Raw genomic sequence first — 27,727 nt, forward strand, 5'->3', positions numbered from 1 at the left:
CGCCGGCGGACTCATGGCAGCCCAGCTCCAGGTTGAGCTGTTGTTCGGCATCTTAGCTGTAGAGGTCAGTGTCACTGGCCCTCATATGTGGGATCCGAACCGGGGCCCTCTGGCATCCCAAGCCACTTCTTAACCATCACGCCACTTGGCCAGACCAGTATTCTTTTTTTAAGTGATTGGGGGAAGTCATGTGAGATGTGCAATTATAATCATCTCATGGAGTGAAAGAGGTGTATTTAGTTGATAGATGTATAATTAACTGGCAAATTATCACAGAGGTATTAGTGTCATTGCCACCTGGAGACTCATATTGGGAGAGACGCCCATATATATGTGTGAATAGGTATGACTACATGTTAAAGTAATTAAGGAATTAAGATGGAGTATAAAATTATAAAATTTATTTTGGAGTTCTTTCATTAACTAGAACAGTTTATATGTCTTTGTTTCTTTAAATATTACAAATGTTTCTAATTCTCTAAGTATTGCTGAATTGCCCTTGAAAATAAATATTGCAACACATACACTTTGAACAGTTACATTTTTGCTCAGGTATCTCTTTTCCAAGTCAAGTATATATATGTTCACTAAGCCTTTAGTATTTAGACAGATTCCTGTTAGACTGTGCTTCTTTGGAACTTAATCTTGGAAACTAATTTGAAGAAAACGGCCCATTTACATTAGCTTCATATTCCCTTTAACTTTCAAGTTCTTTATTCTGTGACTAAATACTAATTATGAAGATAATAGTAAATGATTCAACTTTAAATCTTTTTCTAAGTTCTCAGTTTATTTTTTGTTTTGTTTCTGGCAGGGGTTGAGGGGTAGGGGGAAGTGTTGTCTAGTTGATATTTTGACTCCAGGAATCTATAGTAGCAGCAGTAGTGATTGAGAGAGTCATGAACTTTTCTACTTAACCATTCTTAGCTTGCCAAGAAATAATCCCTGTTTCTTCTAGTTTCGGGGGGAGGGGGAGAGAGAGAGAGAGAGAGAGAGAGAGAGAGAGTGTGTGTGTGTGTATCTCCTTACCCTCAGAAAGTCATAGAGGATGCAACAGTATTAAGAGCAGAAGAGAAAGTTTTCTATATTGTATTTTAACCTAAGACAATTAACTTAATTGGCTATGAATTAATAGAGTTTGAAACAATTTTCTTATTTTACCTTGTCTTGGAAATGGGTAACATGATCTGTGTTTGCTAATCATATAACTGTATGTATAGACAACTCAGGAGACTTGAAAAAACACTTTCTAATCTCAATAAGAGAATTTGACTGAGTATGTAATAGTTATACAAAATAGCTCTTTTCTACTCTAGGCATAAACATCTACACATGGTAATGGGAAAAAATATTCAGTTCCCACTAATGACAAAACTCTTAAAATATGGTGAAATAAGTTTAGCAATAAATCACAGGATCTATGTAAAATAGGAAATTTTACTGAGAGACCTAAAACAAGATCAGAACAAAGTTAAATATATACATTTCGTGAAAGGGAACACTCATAGTGCAAAAATTCAAATTATCCCAAAATTAAAATATTAGTATAATTCCAATTATAAACCCAGAAGCGTTTTTATTCATTTGTTCAATCATTCACTTTGGAGAGATTAGATGAAATGATCTTAAAGATCCCATGGAAGAAAAAAATCTGAGACAGTAGCTAAGAAAGTTGAAAAAGAGCCTAGTAGCAGAACTAGCTTTACCAGATATCAGAATATAAGAGTCAGCGTAAGTACATCAATATGGTGTTAGTATAAGAGGAGACAAAGGTCATTGGAAAGAAGAGTGACTTCAGAAATACATTTGGGTATCTAAGAGACAAAGGTGGTAGTTTAATTCTGTGGGAAAAGGATGGAGTATTAAAAACTACCCCTGACACAAGAAAATAAAAGTAAACCCTAACCTAAGGCCATATATGAAAATTAGTTTTAGTGAATCAAAGACTTAAATAAAAACTAAAAGAATCATAATGTTATAAGAAAATTGATGAATTTGCTGAGTGCTCAAGAGACTCTGAACCATCGATGGAAATCCAGATGCTATGAAGAAAATTAGGACAAAATACATAAACAAAATCAGTAGATTAACGATAAATTTGGGGAAACAAAGTTACATGGATGACAGACAAAAGGTTAATGCCTCTATTATACAATATTTGAACACTAGGCAAAGGATGTAAATAAATACTTTACAGAAAAACAAGTCCAAATGGCCAACAAACATGAAGAGATGCTGACATTTATAGTGGTATAAAAATTACATATTACTCTAAATCTACCAGACTGTCAGGAAATAGAGAGAGATCTATATTTGTTAGCCAGGTTATTGAGTAAAGAATACTTTTAACTCATAGCTGGAGGAAAAATGAAATATTTTCTGTTTTGTAAAGCTGTCGGCAACATCTATTAAAATTAAAAACCCAGTAGTCCCATTCCTGGGAGCCTGTCTCATAAAATGAAAAGTACTATTTACATGTACAAAGCTGTTTATTGCACTATTGTTATCAATGGCCAAAATGAAATGACAGCGAAAGAAAGTGAAAATATATGTGTACAGGAATGGTTGAATCAATTGTGGTGTATCTACACTATGGAATATGTCACAGTTATTTAAAAGCATGAGTTAGACCTATACAGGTTGACTTGGAGTAATTTACAAGAGTTACTGAGAAAATCAAGATGCAAAGAAGTGTGTATTTTATGATCCCATTTAACAAAAGCTTCCAAAACTTGATGCATATATCTATACATGATTGAGTATGGAAAACAAACATGAAAGGTTAAGAAACGTAGGTCATTGACATGTGAATGGAAAGATTGGTATGGGGGAAGACCAAGCAGAAAAAGAAAAATATTCTTACATTTATGCATTTTAGTTAAACTTTGTGGGTATAAAGAAATTCAATTACTTGAAAAAATAAAATTGAAAATAGATAATTGTCTTGTTTATGGGTCACAACTAGTGAGCACCATTAAATTCTATTTCCTAGTTATTTGTTGAATGCCTACTGTGTGCAAGACAATGTGGGTGTTGTGAATGATACAACTATGACAGTTATTAATAACTATTATATCAATAATCTTCCACAGTGGTTTATTGCCTAATGTGTGCTAGGGCCTGTTCTAAGAGCATTATGTGTATCACCTCATTTAATCCTCACAACAGCCTGATGGGATAGGTATTGTTTTTATCTTCATTTTACATATGAAGAAGAAAAAAAAAAAAAGAAGCAGCAGCTTGTGTGGCTTATACAGTTTAAGTGGTGGAGCCAGGAGTTGAACCCAGATGGACCGGAGGCTGCACTGTTTAATAGTTAAAATGTGCTGCCTTCTCTGTCCAGGAGTTGCTTGGTTATGGTGAAACAGTAGCAATGTAGAAAACAAATCAGTGCCATCATTGAAGTATGAACCAAATATGGGAGGCTAGAAAAGGAAGGAGTTGATCTGACTATAAGAATACAGAAAGCTTCACATAAGAATCTGTATGTTAGTTGACTTTTCAGAGTAAGAAGTCATTCTGTAGATGGAGAATGCACAGGAAGACATTTTAGATGGGAAGAATCTAATTAGCACAGTTGTTAAAATGGAGGTTTGCATGTAGGAAACAGCCAGTAATCTAGTGGGACTGACTCACACTATGTGTGAGAAAGTAATAAGAGATGAGGGCATAATATTAGCGGAGGCTCTTGGTTTTCATGCAAGGTATTCTGGTCTATATGCAATAATATTAATAAATCACTGAATATTTTTGAAAGAGTAGTGATACGAGTATCCTCTGAGAAGAACATGTGTCTGAAGTTTCTAGTCCAGGTAAATAGAAACTGGGAAGCTGGACCAGGTTCTGTAAGATTCTGGAACAATCTTCATATACTCATTTTAGCATTAATAAGAAAATTAGAGAATTTAAGATGTATTTGAAAAGGATGAGGGATAATAACCATTATCCCTCTTTGAGTTCTCAGAAGAACTGCATTAAAAGAAAGAATGAAACAAATATATAAAAAAATAAAAGTTTTTTTTATTTTCCTTCTCTCACATGTAGTAATATAGTTTAATGGATGATGCAGTAGACTACTTTGTGACGGGTTCTGGGTTTTAGACCTAGTTCAGGACTAAGTCTGTAAAGATACATTAAACAAAACAATAAGAGAGAAAACTGGGTTATAATATACTATTATAATTTTTTAATGGAATACTTTCCATTGTCATGCTAGCCAGAATCATGTTTTCCTACACTGCTAGACAAGCTTTGAAAATAGTTTCATCTGTCAGATACTACTAAACCATTTAGATAAGTGAAATATAATATTCAGGAGAGATTGTTATTTCCAGCTCCCTAAGCCAGTTGCCTCAAATTGACTTAATGACATTCATTTTGAGATGAGTTTGAAATTTTTCCAATCATGTATTGGCTACATTCTAGGTGCTTGAAAAACATGTTAGTACAAAAATAGTTTTTTATTTGATTTGGTATGTGTAATCATATTATTAAAGCTTTGCTTCTAGGTATTTACATGAAAATTATATTCGCTTCAATGGCAAGAAATTCTTAATCTCTTTTTAAAAGAGCATTGCTATTATTGAATGGCTATATATTTAGAAAATACTGAGTGACATTTGAAGGGCGATGAACAGATCTTAGCAGTACTTGTCTCCTAAAGGGTTTTATCATCAATAACGGTATAATTGTCAAAAGAAATATTAAACATCTATCTAGGTTCCATCCATCTACTAGTATATACTAATGTGATAGAATTAATATTTTAAAGTATATACTATATTTTTAGATCCAATAACTTTGAAGCTAAAGGTACCATTTCTAGATAATACCTGCAAGGAAGATGAACTCTTAAAATTATGCTACCATGCATAGCACAAGGGATTTTAGGACTCGCTAGTTTAACATGACACTGTGTTTATATTAAGATTGGCCCTTTGGGACAGTTTTTGCTCATAGTCAAGTATATTCTTGGATGACGGTGATTATCTTAATCACTTTTATAGTCATATTATTTAAATATAAAAATAGCCTTACCTTTTTTCATTATTTTTCTTAGATTGATGTTAAGAAAAGAGAACTAATAGCTGTACAATTTTAGGTCTTATCAAAATTCTTCAATTGCAGCATACACTTAGACCAGTAAATTGAGTTTCTGGCTTATGGGAGAGAGAGATTGGAGCATAAAGACCGTCTGGTGTCTAATGGTACACAGGATTGTAAGAGAAAAGAAAGGGCTTGGCAAGCTTGTTTGAAAGTTCCAGCAGGAAAATATAGCTGTCTTTATATCTTTAACAAGGGCTTCCAAGAGGAAACACTTAGAATGATAGCGAGCTTGCTGATTAGGGTTATCAGAATTTGCAGTTCGATTCTCTCTAAATGTAACAAGGCCTAAAAAGTGACAATTCTTGACATTGATAGGTAGATAGCTGGATAGATAAAGGAAGTTATCTGTGCAGCTGGAAAAAAGGAAAGAAGGACAGAAGGAAAGCCAGAATACCATTCTAATACTCTGCTGGACATGTATATATTTACTCAGGAAGAGAAGAGGGCTCTGGGCTAAACCAAGGCCACACTAACACTAAGGGAGGCAATACAGAAGTCCGAGACAAATGTTCAGAGGCTGCTGTTTGAAGTTAGGAGAAAGTGTGTCAAAAAAGGAAAAAGTCTATTTCTACAATGGTATCAAATAAGAGATTGAGACAAATCCATTGGATTTGCCAAGATAACATTTGAGACCTTTTCCAGAGTAGCTTGTAGAGACTTTTAAAGGACTTGTTTAGATTGTGGTTTGAAGAGTGATGAAATGGCTAAGTAGGAGACGTAGAATTAATGACTAAATTCTATTTTATTTTAACTCTTTGAAGATGTCATATTTTCTTTCACAAGACCAGTCAGAACATATGCTGTCGTCTAGGAAAGAGATTATTCATTTCAGAAAAAAAAATTATTTTGGTTGTTAATACTTCTTAATACTAGAACATCTCATGAAAATTATCATTCTGTATTTACTATGCGCCTCCCCCCACCCCCCTGCACTACCAGCCAGAAGCTGAGAAATTTTCTATTAGAACAATTTCAATGTCTCAAATCATAAGAAAATATAAGTACAGAAATCTGGATTTACACAAAAAATTTGAATGATAAAGATTCACTATTGAGATACACTGTCTTGGTTTGAGAGAGACCAAAAATAATACCCTCTGTATTTTACCCAAGTTCAGAATCACTGAAGATACAAGCAAATGAGTCTTCTGATTGAATTAAAAATAACAGCTTTAAAATTGATAAGGTCTCAATTGAAGGACAGGGCTCATTTGTACAGTCACAAAGGCACTGCTAATACTTCAAGACTGAATTAGATATGTTTACAAATCTTTCACTGGTGCAGCTGGACAGCTAAAGTTATGGAGGAACAGAGAATTTTAGACTCTTCTAAAAGATTAGGAACCCAAGAGGGACTGAGCCAAGCATATCCAGTTCTTTTTTTTTCAACTTATTAATCAGATCAATCATTCCTCTCCTGGAGAATGGAGGGGTTGGTGGGCAGTTGCCAAGGGAGGAGGCAGAAATGAGCAGGAGTGTCTCTGTAATTGAATTTCTCCATAAGGAAGCTTGAGGCCAGTGGGAAAGGAGTTCCCACCCCAATCATTGTATTTACCAACATACTCTTTTAAAATTGAGGTATAATTCACACAAACTAAAATGTACAAGATTTGAAATGTACTGTTTGATGAGCTTTGACAAATGTATATCCATGTAATCACTATTCCAATTAACACAAAGAACATTCTAACACTTTGTTTTATAAACTGATTCACAGTAAGAATTCTTTGAGTACTAACCTGTTAGTTCATTTAAAATGCTTAAAACCATGTTAAATTTGTAATAATCCTGTTGATAGCTTTGGTTGTCTCTAGATAAAGAATTTAAAGAACTTTCCCTAAAAAGATATCGCATCATTAATAGGCATGTAATTATTCCCACGGAGAGACTGAATGATTTTTTACTGATTAGAAATCTTTTAAAAGTGGAATGTTCTATGTAATTTTTAGTTATATACTATATGTTCTTAAATAGTTAAATTGGCTTCACTGATCTCTTCCTACCTTAAAAACGTAAGATCCTGTATTTCTACTTTTGGTAATATAGAATGCATAGTAGATGCTTAACAGGTAACATTTACCTTCCTTTCCGTATTGGCACACTTTGCTCTTAAATTGTATGATACAAAGAATGGTAACTAGACAGCTTTCTGCAAATGCAAAATTCATTTCCTTATTTAGTCAGTTAACAAATACTTACTGGGTACCTCCTATGTGCCAAGTGCACATATATAATGCAACGACTATACAGTATACATCTGAGGGGGATATGTTCCAAGACCACCAGTGGATGCCTGAACCCAAGGACAGTACTGAACCCTGTATATACTATGTTTTTTTCTTGTACATATATGTCTATGGTAAAGTTTAATTAATAAATTAGTCACATACAATAGTAACTAATAATGAAATAGAATAATGATAACAATATACTCTAATAATAGTTATGTGGATGTGGTCTCTCTCAAAACATCTGATTGTATTATACTCACCTTTTCACTTAAAGGAAGCACTTTATGTCTTCTCTTTGGCATATCTGTGCTTTGGGGCAATTATTAAGTAAAATAAGGGTTACTTGAAAACAAACACTGTGATACCATGGTAGTTGATCTGATAACCAAGATGGCTACTAAGTGACTAATGAACAGGGAGCACACAGCATGGATAGCTGGACAAAGGGATGATTCACGCCCGGGGTGGGACGGAGTCGGAAGGTGAAAAGTTTGATCAGGCTCTTTAGAAAAGGTGCAATTTAAAATTCATGAATGGTTTATTTGGGGAATTTTCCATTTAATGTTTTTGGACTGCAGTTGACCATGGGTAAATGAACTGAAAAGTGAAACTGCAGATACAGGAGAGACTACTGGAACTAACAAGGTGCTCCATACAATATAGTGGGGAAGCATATATTAAAAATTAAACAAAAAATATAATTACAAATTGTGAGTAGTGCTGTGAAGACGAGTGCAGTAATGGAGAATGACCCTGGAGGGTTAAGGAAGAGGAGAAGACTTAGATAGAATGGGCGAGGATGGTCTCTGGGGTGGTGACGTCTAGGCTGAGACTTGATGAGGAGAGGATGGCAAGGAAGGAGCACTGCAGATGGGATAAAGGACGAATTTAAAAAGACCTAGATGCCAATATGGGTAGTACTAAATAAGTTGTAACTGCTTTTATTACTTGTTGACTGATAGTTTTGATAAATTGCTGTAATTTGACTCACAAGTCTTATTTTTTTCTCAATGTTGTGATGATTACTTTTTATGACTTTTAGTAATATGAACTTAGATATTACACATTATTTATACTTTATTTCAGAAAGCTCAACTAATATCTATTTAATAAGATTTAACAAGCATATATAAGGAAATAAATATTAAATTTGGCTGTAAATGATAACCTGGGATTTTTAATAAAATATAGGTATAGGATTACTAGATTAGCCATAGTTTGTACTAGGCATAACTAGAGCATGTTAGTGTTTGATGTGCATTTTTAAGACTACTTTTTCCTGGGTTGACATAGAAAATAAATTTCTCATTTTATAACAGGGAATTCCATTATATTTGTAGAATTGTTATGAGCTGGTAATGTATAAAAGTCTATTAAAATCTATACCTTAATTTGAAGTAAGAAAATGCCTGAAATTCTAATACAAGAACAGCAATCCTGGGGGATTCTTGGTATTCTATTAGGGTGTCAATGAGGTCATAACTATTTGCATAATACCATCAAGACATTATTTGTCTCTTTCACTTTTTTACTTTTTCACACTTGTAGTGACAGTGGTGCAAAAGCAGTTGTGGGTGAAAAACTGCCAGGGCTGTAGTCTGTGTGAATCAGGGTAGTAGCAGCACCAAACTGTACTAGTAGTTATGGTATTCTTCACCATCATATACCTGAAATAAAATACACCAGTTTCACTTAAGAATGTCTATGACGAAGCAGGAAAATATTTTAAAAATCTTAACCTTTGTGTACACATTAAAAAAAATGGTAAGTATCTAATAAAACACTTTCATTACATTGCAAAACCTGGTGGTGGTTTTGAAGAAAAGCAGTTGTGCAGTTATTTGAGTTGTAAGCTGACCGAGGGGTACTTTTTGTTCATGGAATAACATTTTTTATTCAAACGAACTGTCAAAATGTTTTTTCATATTTGGCACACATTTTCTCACAAATGAATGAGGTTAATTTGTCATTTAAGGAAAAGAACTGACAGTGTTTGTTGCTGGTGATAAAATTGGAGTTTTTAAGAAAAAATTAGAATTTTGGAAGACTTGTATCACCTTGAGCTTGACCCCACTGCCCAGTACTTAAAAGAGTCTTTTAATAAGATTATAGATGATATTAACAAATGTGATATTTTGAAATAATACTATGAAATGTGTCAATGTTTGGAAGGTATGCATAACTCTGTGACCTAATGTTTTTTTAATGACCAATACATTGATGATAATTATCTTGCATGCATAACGATTCAAAGTGAAAGAGAACAATGGATTTTAATGTAATAGTTGGAAATGTTCATTAAGATTGTTTCAGATTTCACATGGCAACTAAGCTTTAAAAACTACCACTTGTAAATTTTGGTGTAGTATCAAAGAATATCTATGATTATCGGAAAATGCTATTAGATTATACTCCTTTCAACTATGTATATATGTGATGAGGCTGAATTTTCTTCATGTACTCAACCAAAATAACAAATTGCAAAAGATTGAGTGTAGAAGCAGATATGAGAATCCACTTATCTTCTATTAAGGCAGACAGATGAATATTTATAGAATAATACCATCCTTTTTGATAGGTTCTTTTGTTTTTGAAATATAGTTATTATTCATTAAAATAAGTTAACAGGTAATAGTTTTATAATTGTTAGATTTAAATTAATTGCTAAAATAAATCTTTTAAAAGTTTCAGTTTTAATTTTTGGTATGTTAAATATCAGTAGAAATAATTGATGTAAAAAAAAACTTTGGGATCCTGAATAATTTTTAATAGTGTAAAGAGATTTTGATAATTTGTGGTCTCAAGGAATCCACATATAATTTAGAAAGAGAGCATAGCTTTGTAATAAAAAATGTACATGTTTTGGCTTAAAGCAATATTTTCATTTGAAGTCTTTTTTAATTGGCAGTGTTAAAGTAGGTTTTACAGTTATCAGACTTTGTATTATTTTAATTCATATTATTCTGAAACTTTTGTAAACCTTCATTGTTATTCTATGTCTTTAAAATACAACAGGGGAAGCATAAAATGAAACAAAATACTATTTGCAAAGCTATCCAGTTTTTTTGTGGGCTTTAGTTTTTTTTTAGTTTACTATGGCTGGTTTCCTGAACAAACTAAATAAGGTATGAGAAGGCCAAAAAAGATTTTCTGTAACAATCAATGGGATATTCCTGGTATCTTACATATACAGAATGAATATTTCATATCTGAGTTAAATGGACAGAATTTTATTCTAAAAATGTATAATAGTAATAGTCCATTGCCATTTTGGAATGCATGTGACAGTTAATTCACTATAATGAGTTCCCTTTGCCTGTTAGTGGTAATTGTTTGTCATGTAACGTATGATGACCATATGGTTAGTGAGGTTTCTGATTTCTTTTTTTAATTCTATAAGCAGATAATCTCAGTGATACCTTGAAGAAGCTGAAGATAACAGCTGTTGACAGAACGGAGGATAGTTTAGAAGGATGCTTGGACTGTCTGCTTCAAGCCCTGGCTCAAAATAGTAAGTTTCATTATATTTACTCAAATGGCAAACAACAAAATCAGCTGTCATTCTGAAATTGGTATGGAGTTTATCACATAACTTGAATTCTTTTGAACTCTGTCCCTGAATACTGAGGTTGTTTTACATGTTCCATGCCCTTATCCCCCATAGCCACCCCCATGGTACCGAAAGCCAAGTTTATAGGCAGAAGAAAGGAGGAATTGATTGTTAGTGGTGACATTAATGCCAATCCCAGAGAGATGCCATTATTTCATTCCTAACAGATAAGCACCACAGTGGTTTTTCTTAACACCTATTCTTCAAAAAAAAGACTGTTTATATATAGGGAGATTGGGGAGGAGAAATAGAAGGGAGCCTAAAACACATTTTTTTCCTGACATTTTATGGCCACCTTTTTAATAATTTTATTTTAAAATAATGTGTATGCTTAGATTTAATTAGAAAGAATCATTAGCGGTCATCCAAAATCTCTTAAAATTAAAGTAAGCCTTGATCTTTAGTGGTATGGTAAATAATGCTGCAGATAATTAGACAACTTTTCATTGAGAAGCACATTGTATTGTTTTATTTGATCTACCTGTTGATTAATTTCTGTATTATGACTGTGAGTAGACGGGTACAGAATGATTTTCATTTGTTCCCTTAATTCTGCTTGGTCTTGCTATGGTTTGCACTATACTTGTTTTCAATTACTCCATCATCTTATCCTGGGACTACTTTCATAGCTGACAAAGAACTTAGGAGAAAAAAAAAAAAATGTATATATATATATATATATATATATATATATATTATTAAAAGTTTCAATTTCAAGCACTCAAAAGATGTATGTGTTATTTTTTTATTTTTTTAGTAAACTGGTTAGAAAACCTAGAGTAATTGATTATAGTACTTTTCATCAAAAAGCACATTTTAAAGCCAGCTTTGAAAATTCTTTTTCAGTAATTCTCTTTGTTTTTGAGATTATAACTCTGTCAAGCTATTTAATGTTAGGGATAACCCAGAAGAGTTGTTTAAAACAAGAATTCAGTAAGTGCTTCTGGATAAGGCTCACGGTGCTAACGAAGAAAGACAGGAATGGAGAGTGTCTAAGGCTGTGTTATCCACTGTAGTAGATACATGTGGTTATTTAAGTCTAAAAATCAAATTAAAAATTAAGTTCCTTAGTCTTACTTTTCAATATCTCTATTTGGCTAGTGACTACCTTATGAAGGATCACAGATATAAACTATTTCCATGATCACAGTAAGTTCTTTTGGATAGCACTGTTTAAAGAACCATGCGATGATGACCTGATTTTCACACACGTACTTAGTCTAAGTAAATTGAGTATCTCAAGTTCATTTTTTTGAAGAGTTGTTTTATTATAACATTTGTTTTTAATAGCCCAGTTTTTTGTTGTTGTTGTTTTTCTCTATTTAGAAAGAAGTAGAATTTTCTAAATGGGCCATTTGTTCAAGAACTGAAGGACTGGAGGTGATGTCCTTGGTGGAGGGTTGCTCAGTCCTCTCCTTGAAAGACTGGTAGACAGAGAGATGAAGAAGAGAAATGAAAAAGGGAAGGAAAAGTTTATAACTTTTTTAAAAAACAGATTCAAGAAACACTGAGAAGTATATAATTGTTGGATTAAATTTCAGACCCATTGCAGACTTACTCATCGAACTCATTTATTGAAAATGGTCTTGAAATTGTGAATCATGAAATACTAAAGCTAAACAGCCAAAAGATATTAATAAAAACAATAAACCCTACCATTACAACTGTTGACTCCCCAGGAAGATAACAAAAAGAATGTCTTTTAAGACTCTATATCAAAATTTGTGTTCTTCACATCTAAGACTATTGACACAAAAGATTTGATGTAAGGGAGTTCCTGCAGATAGATCCAGTCTTTCACTTAAGAGTGATGTCTATCATTGTTCAAGCACCTACTGTGTCCTCAGCACTGGACTTGGGACCACATCTGTTATCTTACTTTATCATTCCTATAGCTCATAAGGAGGTACTATCATCACCATTTAAAGGACAGGGAAACATCCTATAACCTTACTTACTTTGCTCTGGCAGAATCAGAGTTTGGATTTAATAAAAAATTACATTCTACATAAATTGCTACTTTTTTGCTGAGTTTACAGAATGTGAAAGTGTATGCAGAAGCTAGGTTTTAATATTAAATTTTTGTTTTTTCTTTAAAATAGTTTCAAATTGTTAGTATTAAAGAGGAAGATGATATTTAAATGTGTTTTTTTCCCCTTGAGCTATATAGACTGGTATATTTATTATATAGGTATTTATTGATATCTTTTATAAAATTAGCATCTGGCTTTTAAACAATAAAAAAGTAAAAATACCAGTAAGATGTTTATTTTCTACAGTTCTTACTTCCCTGAATAGAGTGATTATTCCATTGCTACTTCTGTCCTCTTAAGGGTAAAGTTATAAAACATATAACTTAGTTGAATCTGTGCTAGTTTTTGGTTTTGGTTTGTTGGGGGGTTTTTTGTTTGTTTTTTTAACACAGAGACCTTTTAGTTTCATAATTTTTCCTCACTGTCAGATGTTTTAACTAGAAATATCACTGCACCAGAATTGCGTCTCATTAAGAAACAGTTCTGCATTCTGAACAAGTATAAGGTGGTAATGTGTGTAATGGGAATCTAAACTTAAAGTTTTATTTTATAATCTACTAAGCTGTCATTAGAAAGGACATTACTGAAAGGAAAGAAATTACACTTTAAAAATTTTTACACTGTGGGAATTTAGTATATTTGAATTGTATATTACAAATGATTATAATCTGAAATTACAATATTTGATGTATGACTTCAGAGTGGTTGTCTTTTTATTGGGTAACATTAAATACAGTATATGTGTTAGATCTTATGAGATAAGGCTTAGAAAATTTGCATACTAATTAGATTTTATGGAAAACATTTTGTTTAATCAAACGTTTTGAGTAAATCTCTGATCTAAATGACTATTGAAGCATTCATTTACACGTATAAATACTTCAGATCTCAGTTTTAAAATGTTTTTAGTAAATATATGAAGGCTACTAGCCAAGAAATCAACCTCTATTTATTCTGGTCTCTGTTTTGATTTAGAGAATAATTAGAAGATTCTCAATAAATGCTTGTTGAATTGTAGTATGGTTACTCTATTTCATGCATGCTTATTTGAAAATTTAAAACAAATACACCACCTATTTTCATCTCTAAACATTAAGACAGAAATTGTCTTTAGATAGTATGACATCTAAATCACCTTGCAAGGCAAGCTATTAGCATAAATCAAAGGCCCAAAGGCAAGAAAAATTCACAGTCCATTTATTATAAAAATTCTATTCCATAGTAAGAGCATGGGGACCATGTTGCATTTCTGGGAGAACCACAAAACAGTGCCAGCACGATCACCAACACAGATTTCAATTCTTTTCCTGTGAGATTAGGCTGCTTTCCATTGCTCATTGCCTCATTTGCCTTTGTACTTTAACTTTGTTTAGTTAATTGCCTGGTTACAATCCCTGTTTCATACAAGAATCATGATTGTTTATTTTCTAGAGAACAGCCCTGTGAGAGAACACGTTTAGTTGTCTCTAAAGAAAAAAAATATTTTGTATCTAGTTCCGCATTTCTAACCTTATGTCATAATACTCACCTACCTGTTGAATTCTTAGGTTATTTCTTAGCCCTTGTTCTTTATTTTATTCACTATATTGCTTTTTGGCTCCCTTGTAGGCTATACTCCTAAGCATACCATACTATGCATACAAGCTGCTAATGTCGGTTACTCTATGAAGCTTCTCTAACAGTAAGAATTTTGTGTTATCATTTGCTTTTAGTCTGCTTTATGCCTTTAATATTTCTGAACAGACTTATCATCAGGTGCCTAAATTATTTCTTTATGAAGGGACTTTGAAACTTAGTATCAACTGTTTTTATGTTAAATCTGCAATCACTGAACTTGAAAGACTGCTGCTGTTATACTGGAAATGAAAAATTATTTCACTTAATCCTTTCATAGTAATACCTAGATTTCACTTTTTTATCCTAAGTTATCAAATGCACCACAGAAGTAGTATGTTTCCTTTGCAAACTGAATTCATTGTTGTTCACTTCTTCATTTATTTTTGTATCATGTGGCTCTTCTAGTTATTGTGTTTATTGTCCATGAGGGCGTATGACTGGTGCTAATCATAAATTACCAAAGGTTCAGTAATTTACTAAATAAATATAGTATTTGAAGAATAGAAGAGACTAGAGAAATGGTCAACTAAGAATACATTGACAAATCTTGATGAATTGAGACTCCTGGATTGCCATAGAATAGTGGTAGCCACCTAACTCTTAATTTTTTTCCCCACACATTCTCTAAAAATTCATACAGATCAACAAAGAGATCATATAAAACCATCTAACCATAATCTATTCCTTCAGCACACCCAGGAGACAGATTACAAACTTGAAATTATTTAGTAGAGAAGTAAATATACAAATCTAGTCTTCTCAGCTTCAGAGCCCATTATAGAGAGTGTTCAGTGAAGACTGCAGCGGCTAACATTTAAAAGGTGGGAGGTGGGACTGGCCGAGTGGCTCAGTTGGTTAAGAGTTCGCTCAAGAGTGTGAGCTCTGAGCAACAGGGTCGCCGGTTCGATTCCCGGCCCGAGCTGAACTGCCAACAGGTGGCAGGATGGCTCAGCTAAAAAAAAAATAAAATAAAATAAAATAAATTTGAGAAGTGAATGGATTGAAGCAGGAGTGATAATACACAATTAAAATTGCTTTTAGAAATAAAGACCTACTTTGATGAGAAAATACTAAGGTCTGGTCTTAGTTTAACTATTAAAGCATTCGCTATTGGGAAATCAAAAAGAAGAGACTTAAAAAAATCACAGGACCTTAGGCAACAGATCAGGAGAGTGCCCGTTTGGGGATGAAATTATTCTCCCTTATAGACTTGGTGGTTAAGAGAAAGAAGGAAGGAAGAGGGGCAAATTAAATGTTTTGTAGAAACAAGAAAACTATAAAATTAGAATACACACTAATAATCTCTTTGGTTTAAGTTCAAAAGAAGAAGCTGGAGCTTTTGAACTAAGAAACCTAGCTGTTCATCCCAAATATTTACTTTTACTTCATACAGCTCTTATTACTTAGTAAGGAAAATAAAAACAATGCACTGAATAGGAAATTGCAGATGATATACATACAAAGATGCTACAAGGAGCAAAGCAGAAAATAAGAATCAAAACATTTTACCTATTAAACGTTTTTCTCCTAAACCAACCATGAAGCAGTTATTAATAACAGACATAAGGATTAAGCATCCATAAGCCTTTGCAGATATGAAAAGGAAAAAATCCTCAAGTAAGAAATTCGGAAACTTGGAACCCAAATAGATAAATACCAGAAAGATGTGAACCCAAATAGATAAATACCTTCTAGAGTTGACTAGAAGACATTGAAGAAAAAGGCAAGATCATTCTAGAAATTAAGACTAAATTACAGGTTACCAAGGAAGAACAGAACTGACTGAAAAGTTAATTAGGAGCATTGAGGAAAATGGGCAGAAGAATGAAAACAAAGGATCAGAGAGAAAATTATTGATATAGATGATAGGCAGAAAGATCCAACATGCATGCAATTGGAGTCTTTAAGGAGGAAAAAAACAAACAAACAAACAATGAAACAGCTAATATTTAGAACTATGAACTTTTCTGAAATAAAGGAAGACCAGAAGCTACATGTTGAAAGGCCCTACCATGTACTTGCAAAAATTGACCTGGAATAGTCAACTCAAAGACATAGTTTAGTGAAATTTTAGGTTTAAAGGTAAATATAGGTACAAAGGAAAAATTCTCAGCACCTCTATACAAAAAGATCAAGTTATTTAAAAAGAAAAAAAAATCAGATTAGCATCAGACTTCTCAACAGCAATATACAGAGCAATTCAGTATCGGGGCAGTATTTTCAGAAAACTCAAGGAATAAGAATTGTATATTAAGCCAAGGTGCCCAGTAGGTATCAAGACTATAAAAAACATTGTTAAACTTGGAAGAACCCACGGAATACTATACTCATTAGCCTTCCAGAGGAATCTTCCAAACTCATGCTGTATTCATTCTCTTGATGGCTACTGAACATTTGAAATGAGGCTCGTCTGAATTTAGATACACTGCAAGTGTGAAATACTTACTAGATTTCAAAGACTTGTACCAAAAAAACAAAAAATATCTCATTAGTTTTTAAAATCTTGATTACTTATAGAATCTCATTTTTGAAATTTTGTAAAATATTTATTGATTTCAATTACAGCTTTATAGGCCATTATTCCTTGAATTGTGTGTGTTGGCTGGTTGAGGTAGGTTTAAGAGTTAAGTTAGGCCAGCCAGTATAATATGATGGAAAATGAAGTTTAGAAACAAAATCATCGCTCTTGTCAATAAAATATAATTGGGTTATTCATTGTAGGAGAGGACATTTTAAAAAGAGAACGCTTAAAATAATGAACCTTAAACTTATTACTCTGGGGTTAGATTCTAAGGAAGAAGCAGCATATATGCTCCCAGATATGTTCTATGTGCTTAGTCAAAAGCAGAAAGGAGTGTATATCCAAATATACTCATCATATCTAGGAGTTTGCAGAAAAGGGGTCATGGGGAGGCTTGATTGAATATGATTGAAGAATGAGAAAGACCATCTTTAAACCTCCCACAGGACATAAGAGTAATAACAGAAACAAGATATAACTGTGATACTAGGTGCTCTTTGCCTTCTGATATGCTTTTAAGCATATACTTCATAAGGGGCAAAAAAAAAAAAAGAAAAAGAAAAAAAAGTTCTTATTATGTGCAGTCTCCAGAAGGAGATAAGCCTCCATTGGTATTTATTTATTTATTTATTTAAGATTTTATTGGGGAATTGGGGGAGGGAACAGCGTTGGCGAATCGGGAAAGGGGAACAGACAAGTTGCTGTCCTTTTGTTCTTCAGTCTAGTTGTGGAGGACGTTGCTTCACTGGCCCATGTTGGTATTATGATCACTGAGTTCTTCCCGGGTGAGGCAGATTGGTCGCCGGCCGTTGGACAGCCGCTCACACTGGCTGCTGGTCACTCACGGTAGCTTAAGGCAGTCCACAGCAGCCCCACTGCAGTCTACGCCATCTCCAGCGACTCAGCAGCCCAGCTCCAGATCGAGGTGTTATTCACCACCTTAGCTGTAGAGGGCACAGTGTCACTGGCCCATGTGGGATCCGAACCGGCGGTCCTGCTGCTCAGAGCTCGCGCTCTCAAACCTACTCTTAACCAACGAGCCACTCAGCCGGCCCTCCATTGATATTTATAGTATGTGATTGAAACACTGCGGAAGATCTGGATTTTTTAACATTAGCTAATAAGTATTAACTATTCTTACTTCTAAAGCTTGCTAAATTTGAAAGACTTATGTTTCTAACAAAGAGTAAAATGTATAAGAGAAATGTGATTTGAAGTGATGCTATATGCCAAATATACTCTGAAAAAGACCTACCATCCTAAATATTTATAGTACCCATCAGTATTGACTTAACTATCATTGAGGACTACACTTTAAGTTATTGTTGAGGGTTTTTGCTGCTGTGTCTTCCTAACATTCTTTTTCAACAGGGTTCCATGTAGCTGTTGGTCTTCCATGGCCATGTACTTGATTGATGTTAACTGGTTCTCCAATCAAGTGAACACTTGCCTAATGTCCTGAATGTGCCCAAGAATACGAGGCTTGTAAATTGGCCTTTCAGTTGGTATAATGAATTGGAAATGAGTTAATATTAGTATCTGAATATGAATGATATGTATACTTTCAACAGAAATGTATAGTTTGGTATTTAAAGAAAAGCAGCCTAAATAATAATTAGATTACTTAAATTAGCCTGTTTTTAGTGTCTTTGCTGTGATTATAGATGTTTGGACCTGGATATGAAAGGTGTGGGCAGTATCATACTCCTTTTTATCTCCTATGTACTTGATAGTCCATGACGATTGTTTCTTCTGGAAAGCTTTCTTACATGACCCAAATGCTTTCACTTTTACTTCTTGTAATTCGCATTTCCTGAGTACCCATTTGGTATTGCAAAAGAAAGATCGCCATTAAGTAGACTTTGGAATCTATAAATGGATCATTTTTCCTAATAGAAGCGCCTACATAAAATATATGTATCTTGTTATTATAATTATTTGATTTTATTATGATCAATAATTTATTTTGACACGTAGTATAAGGTGAAAATCTAATTTTATTTTTTTCTAGACAGTCAATTTTCCCAGCACCATGTATCATTTAGCCTGTTCCTTATTAGTTGATGATGCTCCTTTTATCAGATAATAACTACTTAATGTAATTGGGCGAGTTAGGGGGTTTTATTTTATTCCATTAATCTGTGTCCATTATTGTGTTATAACCACAGTATTTTAACTATGGCAGTTTGATGGAGGAAATTTCTTAATTAATTTGTCTTTCAACAATTTTTATTTTCTTGGGTTTGTTATATCAGAGAAGTTTTAGAAATACTTTGTCACATTGCTGAAAAATACTATTGGAATTAGAATAAGCCATAAATTAATTTGGAAAGAACCAAAAGCTTCTTAATATTTTGTCTATCAATCTAAGAACACATATCTTCTTTTTTCAAGTCCACTTTTTATGTCTGTTAGATTGTGTAGTTGGTTCATATGCTTTCCATACATATCTTCTTTAAAGTATTCCTATGTATTTTACATTTTTTGGTTGTTGTTTCAAATGGATTTTTTCCCGATATAACTTTTAAGTGGTTATTGTTGGAGATCAATTTGTAAAGCTACATTGATTTTTCTGTTTTTATTTGTTTCCAACTACCTCCTGAACTCACTTAGTAGTAAAAATAATTTCTTTAGCTAGTTCTCTTAGGTTTTGCAATCAGAACATATACAAAGTAATATTTTTGTTTCCTTTCCTTTGTGACTATAGTTGACTGTTGTGTTGGCTTGAACCTCCAGCAAAATAGTAAATGACAGTGATATGAGTAGTATCTTATTTTAGTTTCTGATATTAATGGCAGCCCTTCTACTGCTTCACCAATTCAATATAACACCTCTTGATTTAATGGAAAAGCCATTTTTTGTGTCAAGAAAATAGTCTTAAAGAATGATTTTTTAAAAAATCAAGAGTGGGTACCTTTAAAACATAAATTTTTAGCCTAATCAAGTAACATTAAAAATAGTAAATATACACCATTTTTTATTATTTTAAGGTTTGTTTATAACAAAATTATTTTGGGGTAGCATTAATACTAGAGGAAGTTTTTTTAAGGATGGAAAATGCAACATAGTTTTACACTCTCAGAGTCAAGGTCATTTAGTGTGTTACTAAGGTTCAGTATAATTTATATCTTCCTTTGTGTTATTCAAGGATGGATATTTACCTAGTGGGAATTAATACTTAAAGAATAACTAAAATTAATAATATGAATTATATATTTTAGAATGAATGATTATCAAATGGTTCAATAAACACTACAAGAATTTTCTTAATGTAATAATATATAGCCCTCACAGATTTAAAACTATAGTTAGTAAAGCATTAATTTTTCTCCCAGAAAATTGTTTACAATTAGAGTCATATCATATTAACCTTTGAATTATGTGTATAGGTATACATTTAGATAGTATAGGTAGATAAATTTTTTGTTAGTTTGTTTATATTATTATACCCTGAATATGTAAGCTTGATTGCTTATGATTTTTTTTTTACTTTAATTTAGCTTTACATAGATTCCTCTTAGTGAATTTGTAGTGTCATATGAGTTTTGGTATTTCAGGATTTAATGAAGTAACAAATATAAACTCTTTTATAAATAAAAAAATTGTTTTAACTACTTAGTGTTAAAGACCATTTTAAAAGTTTGTAACATTTGACTTAAAGGAAAGAAGAAACACCAGCCAGAAAAGTAGGTAAATGAAGTAAATTCTTTTTTTTTTTGAGGTTTGATTTTGTATGAATCTTAATTCACAAAAATCTATAATTTATCTATTATTTTAAAACTAGAAGAGATGACATACCATGGGAATGTTTTATACCAAGTTAATACAAGCAAAATTATTTTACTTTCCATTGTTATTTATTGCAGTTTTCATTTTGAGTTATGAATGTATGTGAATATTAATGACCATCTGCAAAATTGTTGAAATAGGGAAAATAGTCATAACATTAAAGACAAAATAGAGAGTAAAAGATGAATCTTTGCTTGAAGCAGCCAAAGTAAGAGATCACTAGCCAGGGAATGGAAAGGTCCCAAATTAAGAAACACTTTTTAGAAGCACATTAAAAAGAAATTGAAGAAATGTATGCTAAGTCAGAAATATATCTTCCTAACTGAATATAAGATACTACATTATTTTCTATTTTCTGTACAATAAAATCTTGATGAAAAATACTAAGACCAAAAGTATTATGTGCCATATTCTTAACTACGTGTGGTTCATTGTCATGTTACTCTCTCAACAGATCACTAATAACTGAGTAAATGTGCATATTTCATGTTTTTAGTAAGGTAGATTTTAGGTATAATTTCCTGGGTAATATTCATATAATGGGCTGTATAATGCATAGACTCTTTATTCTCTATTTTTTAAGTTAATAGTGTTCAGTGCCTTCTGTTGTTGTTAACATTCACTTGGAAATTTAGGATGTTTTACCATCACTTACAAAACAATGCGTTATGTATTTCTTTGAGATTTAAGAAAGCTAGCACGTTTAGGTAGAGTCAAAGTCTTTTTTTCTGACTTTGTAGTTATACAAGGCTGTTGAAATAGCAGTAGAGAATATTGCACATCAATTTTTCATGTCTAGAGTAAAAAAAAAAAAACCTCCACTTACTGAGTTTGAGGAGACCCATTAGAATACTTACCAAGTATTCAGTTGAGTCTGTACTGCCATGATATGTCATACTGCTTTGGTTAAATGTTAAATACCTAGTTTAGAGTTAGACTCGGAACATTTTGTACAGCAATGTCATACTTTGTTGAGGTGAAGATTTAGACTGCACGTCTCCCCATCTTCAGGCCTCATTCATTCATATATTCAACACTGAGTGTTTATTTAGTATGTCCCAGACTATCTCCAAATAATGGCAGAAATTTAATCCCTTCCCTCAGAAGCTCATTATTTTTGTTAGAAACTGAAACGTAAGTGTAAAATTTTAATTTATCATAAGTGCTGTAATAGGGAGATGTTCAATGTCTGATAGGAGTATATGTATTTGATTTATTGTTAAATCAAAAGGAGTAACCATAAAAGAGTAAAAGGCCATAGGTAATTATGAGTTCAGTACATCAACTTTTAAAAATTACCCTCTTCAGTTGTTGACTGAATTATTTGAAAAATTACAGTTGACATACAATATTACATTAGCTTCCGGTACACAACATAGTGATTAGACACTTATATACCTTACTACAAAGTTATCACCATGATGCGTTATATATATCTTTGACAGATTACTAAATCTGGTAACCAGTACATAGTTGTTATGATATTATTAACTCTATGCCATACATACATGAACAAGAGATTTTAAGGAACTGGCTCTCACTCAGTTATGGAGCTGGCAAGTCCAAAGTTCGCAGGGTGGGTTGTCAGGCTGGAAACCAAAGAAAGAGCTGGTATTGCTGTCAAATTTGAAGGTGATCTGCTGACAGAATTACCTCTTGCTCATGGGGGGTAGAGCGGGAAGGGAGCATTGTTTGTTAAGGAGGTCAACCTTTTTTTCTACTCATGCCTTCAGCTGACTTGCAGAGGTCCACCCATATTATGGAGGGCATCCTGCTTTACTCAAATTCTGCAGATTTAACTGTTAATCTCATCCAAAAACAATCTCACAGAAACATCCCAAATAATGTTTGACCAAATATCTGAGCACTGTGGCTCAGCCATGTTGACACACAAAAGTAACCATCACAAATGGTATATATATTCTAACGTATCAAAATGGATTGTGTGGCATGATAGTTACATGTTGGGATAACTGTGAATAAGGAATGATGCCATTAGTATTAGTACTTGCTACACAAGAATCTATAACTGATTTTACTGAGGTTTTTCATGACCTGCTTTTTAACATTTCATGGTGATAAACCCCAAATCGAGGTTTGAAAAGGCAGAGTAATGGCATTGTTTTTTAGAGACATAAGGATTCAATGTCTAGGTGTTAGCACACAATGTTCTGTGAGGTAAGTTCATTTTAGATGCTTGTAGTTTTTTCTTCCCATAGTTAAGTGTTACACATCTTTTCTCATTGTACTAAAGGAGAAAACAGAATGTTTTCATTTGGCTCATCATAACTTAGTTGTGAATTGTTCATCTTTCTGATGTGTGCATGTGGGAGGGATAACATAAAGGCAAGGTAATTTTCTACAGTGATTTCTGAAGGTTTAAAGAACATTTTTGCATATGTTTGCTTTGAAAACATATCATCTAAGGCTTGATTAGCTTAATGAAAAGTGAAAAGCTTAGTCTCTGCATGATCTTGTGATTGGTAATTCTACAAAAGACTTTCATTCTTGATGAGAGAATTCTTAAAATATAAGACCATCTCCTTATAAGCTTGGTTCTTTTTTTTTTCTGTTAGAAGTAATTACAACTACTACAACATCAATAAGTGTAACTCATTTGCTCCATCTGTAGTATTTTATAACAGTTTTTACATTCCTCTATTTGAACTTATTTGAATGTGTATTACTTGTGTATCCCTTTTTCATTTATTTAGTTATAAAGTTCTTAAGGGCAGGGCAATTCTATTTGACTAGCATTAATTGGGTATCACCATGCATTGGTGGGTACCTTGTCCTGGAGAGTCTGGATAGACAAGTAATAGATACGTTTTAAAACAGTGTAATATGACACAGACATTATTCGGGAGCTCAGAAACACACACAGCTGATGGAATCATTCTACTTCTAAAAGATATGGCAGACTTGGTTCAAGAACCAACGCATCAAATGGAGGAAGCGGCAGCTACAAACTCAGCCAAGTCTATCACTAGAAGCACCAAACCAGATCATTTCCGTGAAGGAGGAGGAGAACCCTTTACCTGTAACTTCTATAAACATTCATCCCATCAGTCCCAGCATTTCGGATGCCAAGAACCATGAGCCACCTAAGCTTCTGGTATTGAGCAACCTGGAGGGGCTGGTGCCTCTGTGTGGAATGCAACACCAGATTCTCTGCCTCATGACCTCCAGCAGATATGTCTGGGGGACTCTGATCCTCCTTGGGCCTCCATTCCCTATGACTTAGATCAATTTGTAGAACTGTATGCCTTACCTGGGGATGATCATCCCAGCAGTCTAGATCAGTACCTTTTCCCTGGTGGAGGGGGCATGGTTGGCAATGATCTTCAGTGTGATGGCTGACACATCCACAGCTCCTGAGAAAGGTCTGGGATTCAGATCTTGCCAAACTGAGAGACAGTTCCAAAAACCTTCAATGGGTCGACTCCAGTCTACGCAGGTCAGAACTCAGGAGTTTATCTTTTTCTGTAAGAAAGGAATCCCTCTACCTTTCAGCAGTGCCTGAAATTTCTGTCCTTTGAGCTTTCTCATCCGAATTTCAATTTCAGGAGTCATCAGTGCCTTTGGAGAAAGCAGATACAGGGTAGTTTTCCTTGGGTCTTAGCTTGTCCTAATTGAGTTTAGCTCCATGAAAGCACCCCAACTAAAGTAAAAACCATGTAAAACAACAACAACAACAAAACAAAAAAACAGTGTAATACATTATATAATAGTGCTGATGACAAAGTGTTGGAGAAATAGTGCTGGATTCTACTCCTAGTTGTAAGTCTTTCAAAGCGTCATAGAAGGACTGACATTTCACTAGGGTCCTGATAGTTATTAAATAAGTGTTTTATAGATACACTGTTCTTCTTCTCCTCCTTCTACCTGCCTTCAAACTTTGGATAATACCAACCATCTATCTTTTCTACTTCTCAATTCTTATAGCCTTCAGCTACTGGCAAAAAAAAAAAAAAAGAAAAAAATCACCCAGTAGTATAGAATGTTGCTATTACAGATTTAGAGTCTCTAGCCTCAACTAGTAATGTTTTTACATATTCTTTCTTTGTAGAATATATTTTTCTGTTTTACTGCTTAGAATATGCTTTATTATCTTTCAAAGCTCAGCTCAAATGTTACCTTGTTTATGAAAACTTCATGATCTTCACAGAGCTGTGATGAGGCTATGTACATTGTACATTGCACATAACCTCCATGATGGTATCAGTCACATTGGGTTGTGATCATTTATTAAACTCTTTCTCTTCCTAGACAGCTCTTGGAGGATATGATTTGTATCCCCTTTATCTTATATTCCCAGCATAGTAGGGACTTAGTAAAAATACATTTTACTTGTATAATCTTATCCACTTCCAAATTTTCAACTACTAAATATGCTCTAACAACTTGAAAACAATTCAACACTGTGTGTGAGTATTTGGGGAGGGGGTGAGCAGGATCAGGGAACACTGGATTTTGAAAATACAGTGTACTTTACCCAGGTAATGTGAGGACCCAAGGATTGTGATGAGTATCCTGGTGATATTAACAGACTTCATGCTCCACGCTGTTACTTCCACCATGACATCTGATTGTATGCTTGAACCCCAATTCAAGCCACCCTAGGTAAATATCTTGCCTAGTCTAGCTTGGTCTCTAATACCTTCCATCCTAGTATGGACCTACAAAGGAACAGAGTACAGAAAATCATAGTTCTCTGTAGGAGATGAGGGTCTAGAAGAACAATGAATGATCAAGAATATGAAGCAGATGGAAGTCTATACTGGATTCAGTGCTTCTACATTAAGTCTGTTGTGTGGTTTTATCAACTTATTAAAACAATAAACTTCTTCACTAAGCTATAAACTCTTTGAGGGCAAGGTATGCATCTTGTTAGCCATTTGCCTAGCACATGGTAGATATTTATTAAGTATTTAATGCTGAGTCAGTGCATGAAATGAATCCAGCAATTTTCTTTTGAATAGTTATGAAACCCCCTCAAAAGTTAACAGTGTACTTGAATGTATGAGTAATGGTGATATCATACTCCCTCATTAGCATGTATGTTTCTTAAGGAAAGAAGTTTCTCAATAAATATGGTATACGTTTCCTCCCAGCTTTCATTTCATGATTTAATGTCTATTGGTTTACTGATAGCTCTTCAACATCATGTATATTTTAAGATCCATTATTTAATTACTGTTTTATCAACAATGATTAAATTCAACTCATATACTTATCCCCTTTTTCGGTAGATTATGGTTTTAGTTTAGGGTTGATGGATTTTGTTGTTGTATATTGAGAAAAGCTATTTGAAAAGTTTATACTTGATTCTCTTTTTTCAAAATGATTCAGTGTAGTTGTAGTGCTAGACATTTTTTTAAATAGCATTACCAGCTTTTTACCAACTAGCTCTTTAGCCATACCCTTGATGTTCTCAAACAAAAATAAAATAATTATTTATTGTCTTTTCAAAGTCTTTCATGACTTACTTTGTAACAATTATTATTTCACTTGACAGTCTTGTATATTATTATTCTTGAAGTGCTTTGGATTGGTATTTCTTCTATTCATTTCTCAGAATAGGAGTTTATTCTTCAGTCTCCCAAACACACACTTTTTAAAATGTTAAATTTCCTAATAATCTCTTATAGTCAACTACTCCAGTGTCACAGCCTATAACTTAGTCATTCTCCCTGTTAAAAACCTCTTCCAAAAACTTACATAAAATTATTGATTCTGTATCATTTCAGCATTTAGTCATCTGTTCTGAAGTGTTTTGTTTTTTTTAAACTTTGGAAAATTAACATCAAATTTATTCTTGATTAATAATATCTGTTTTTGCTTCCCCATTCTTAACCCTTTCTTGAGCCTCACTTGATAGCTTTGAATTTCTGTTCTCTAGGATTATACTTGAAAAGAAATTGTAATCTACTTTCACAAAACTTAAAACTTTTCAGCTTTACGTAAGCCAACATGCTTTTACTTGGATTTGCTTTCTCTTTCATTGAGTTTTTTTAGTAAAACAAATCACTACAGATCTTGATCAGGTCTTTGCTACTTTTATGCCCTGTGTCTATAGTATTTATTTTCTTTTTTTCTTTATTGTTACTTAAGGGTCTCTGCCCACCTCCTCCTGTTTTGTTTTGTTTTGTTTTTGAGTGAAATGACCGTCATCTCCATTCCCTAGGTTATCGGGTCCATCCACTGAAGTTCCTGTAGGCCTACCCCAATCAATACGTGGTGTGGCCTTCATCGGGCCAAACTCATTACTTCAGATTGGCTCTATTGGTGTGAACCATGTACTTTTGATCGTTTTTGTGTGGGGGAGAGGTGTGGGGAGAGAAAAGGTATTTGTGTTGCTTGCCTATAATACCTGTTATTTAAGCCATTTTTCTCCCATGATATGAACTAGTCTGATAAATGCCAATGCACAGAAAAGTGAGGGGACATCACAGAAGTGGAGCAGGAGCCCTGATGACAGCATTCATGAAGCTCAGTCTTCTTCTAGACTTATAATTATGTGAATTGTGAGCTAATAAACTCCTCTATTGGAGTATACTATAGTACAGTAGTTTCTGTTATTTGTGATATGTCCTGATATGTACTGATTTAAAATGGATTTTCTGTTTATAAAATAATGCAAGCATATTGTATACAATTTTGAAAATAGAAAAATAAATTTTTTTTTTAAGATTTTTTTTATTGGGGAATTGGGGGGATGGGAACAGTGCTAGGGAATTGGGGGAAGGGGAACAGACAAGTTGCTGTCCTTTTTGTTCTTCAGTCTAGTTGGTGGAGGACGTTGCTTCACTGGCCCAAG

General features: G+C 33.4%; 1 protein-coding gene across 1 annotated transcript in view; it reads left to right on the forward strand.

The window, feature by feature from the left end:
* The window catches only part of RAP1GDS1 (Rap1 GTPase-GDP dissociation stimulator 1), a 122,521-nt gene that overhangs the window by 4,860 nt on the left and 89,934 nt on the right, over positions 1–27,727 (forward strand). Inside the window, exon 2 of the mRNA XM_019661641.1 lies at positions 10,741–10,848. Within this exon, the coding sequence (XP_019517186.1) occupies positions 10,741–10,848 (108 nt within the window). The remainder of the gene's footprint in view (positions 1–10,740; positions 10,849–27,727) is intronic.

Source organism: Hipposideros armiger, unplaced genomic scaffold (genome assembly GCF_001890085.2).
Source record: "Hipposideros armiger isolate ML-2016 unplaced genomic scaffold, ASM189008v1 scaffold_357, whole genome shotgun sequence".
NCBI lineage: Eukaryota > Metazoa > Chordata > Mammalia > Chiroptera > Hipposideridae > Hipposideros > Hipposideros armiger.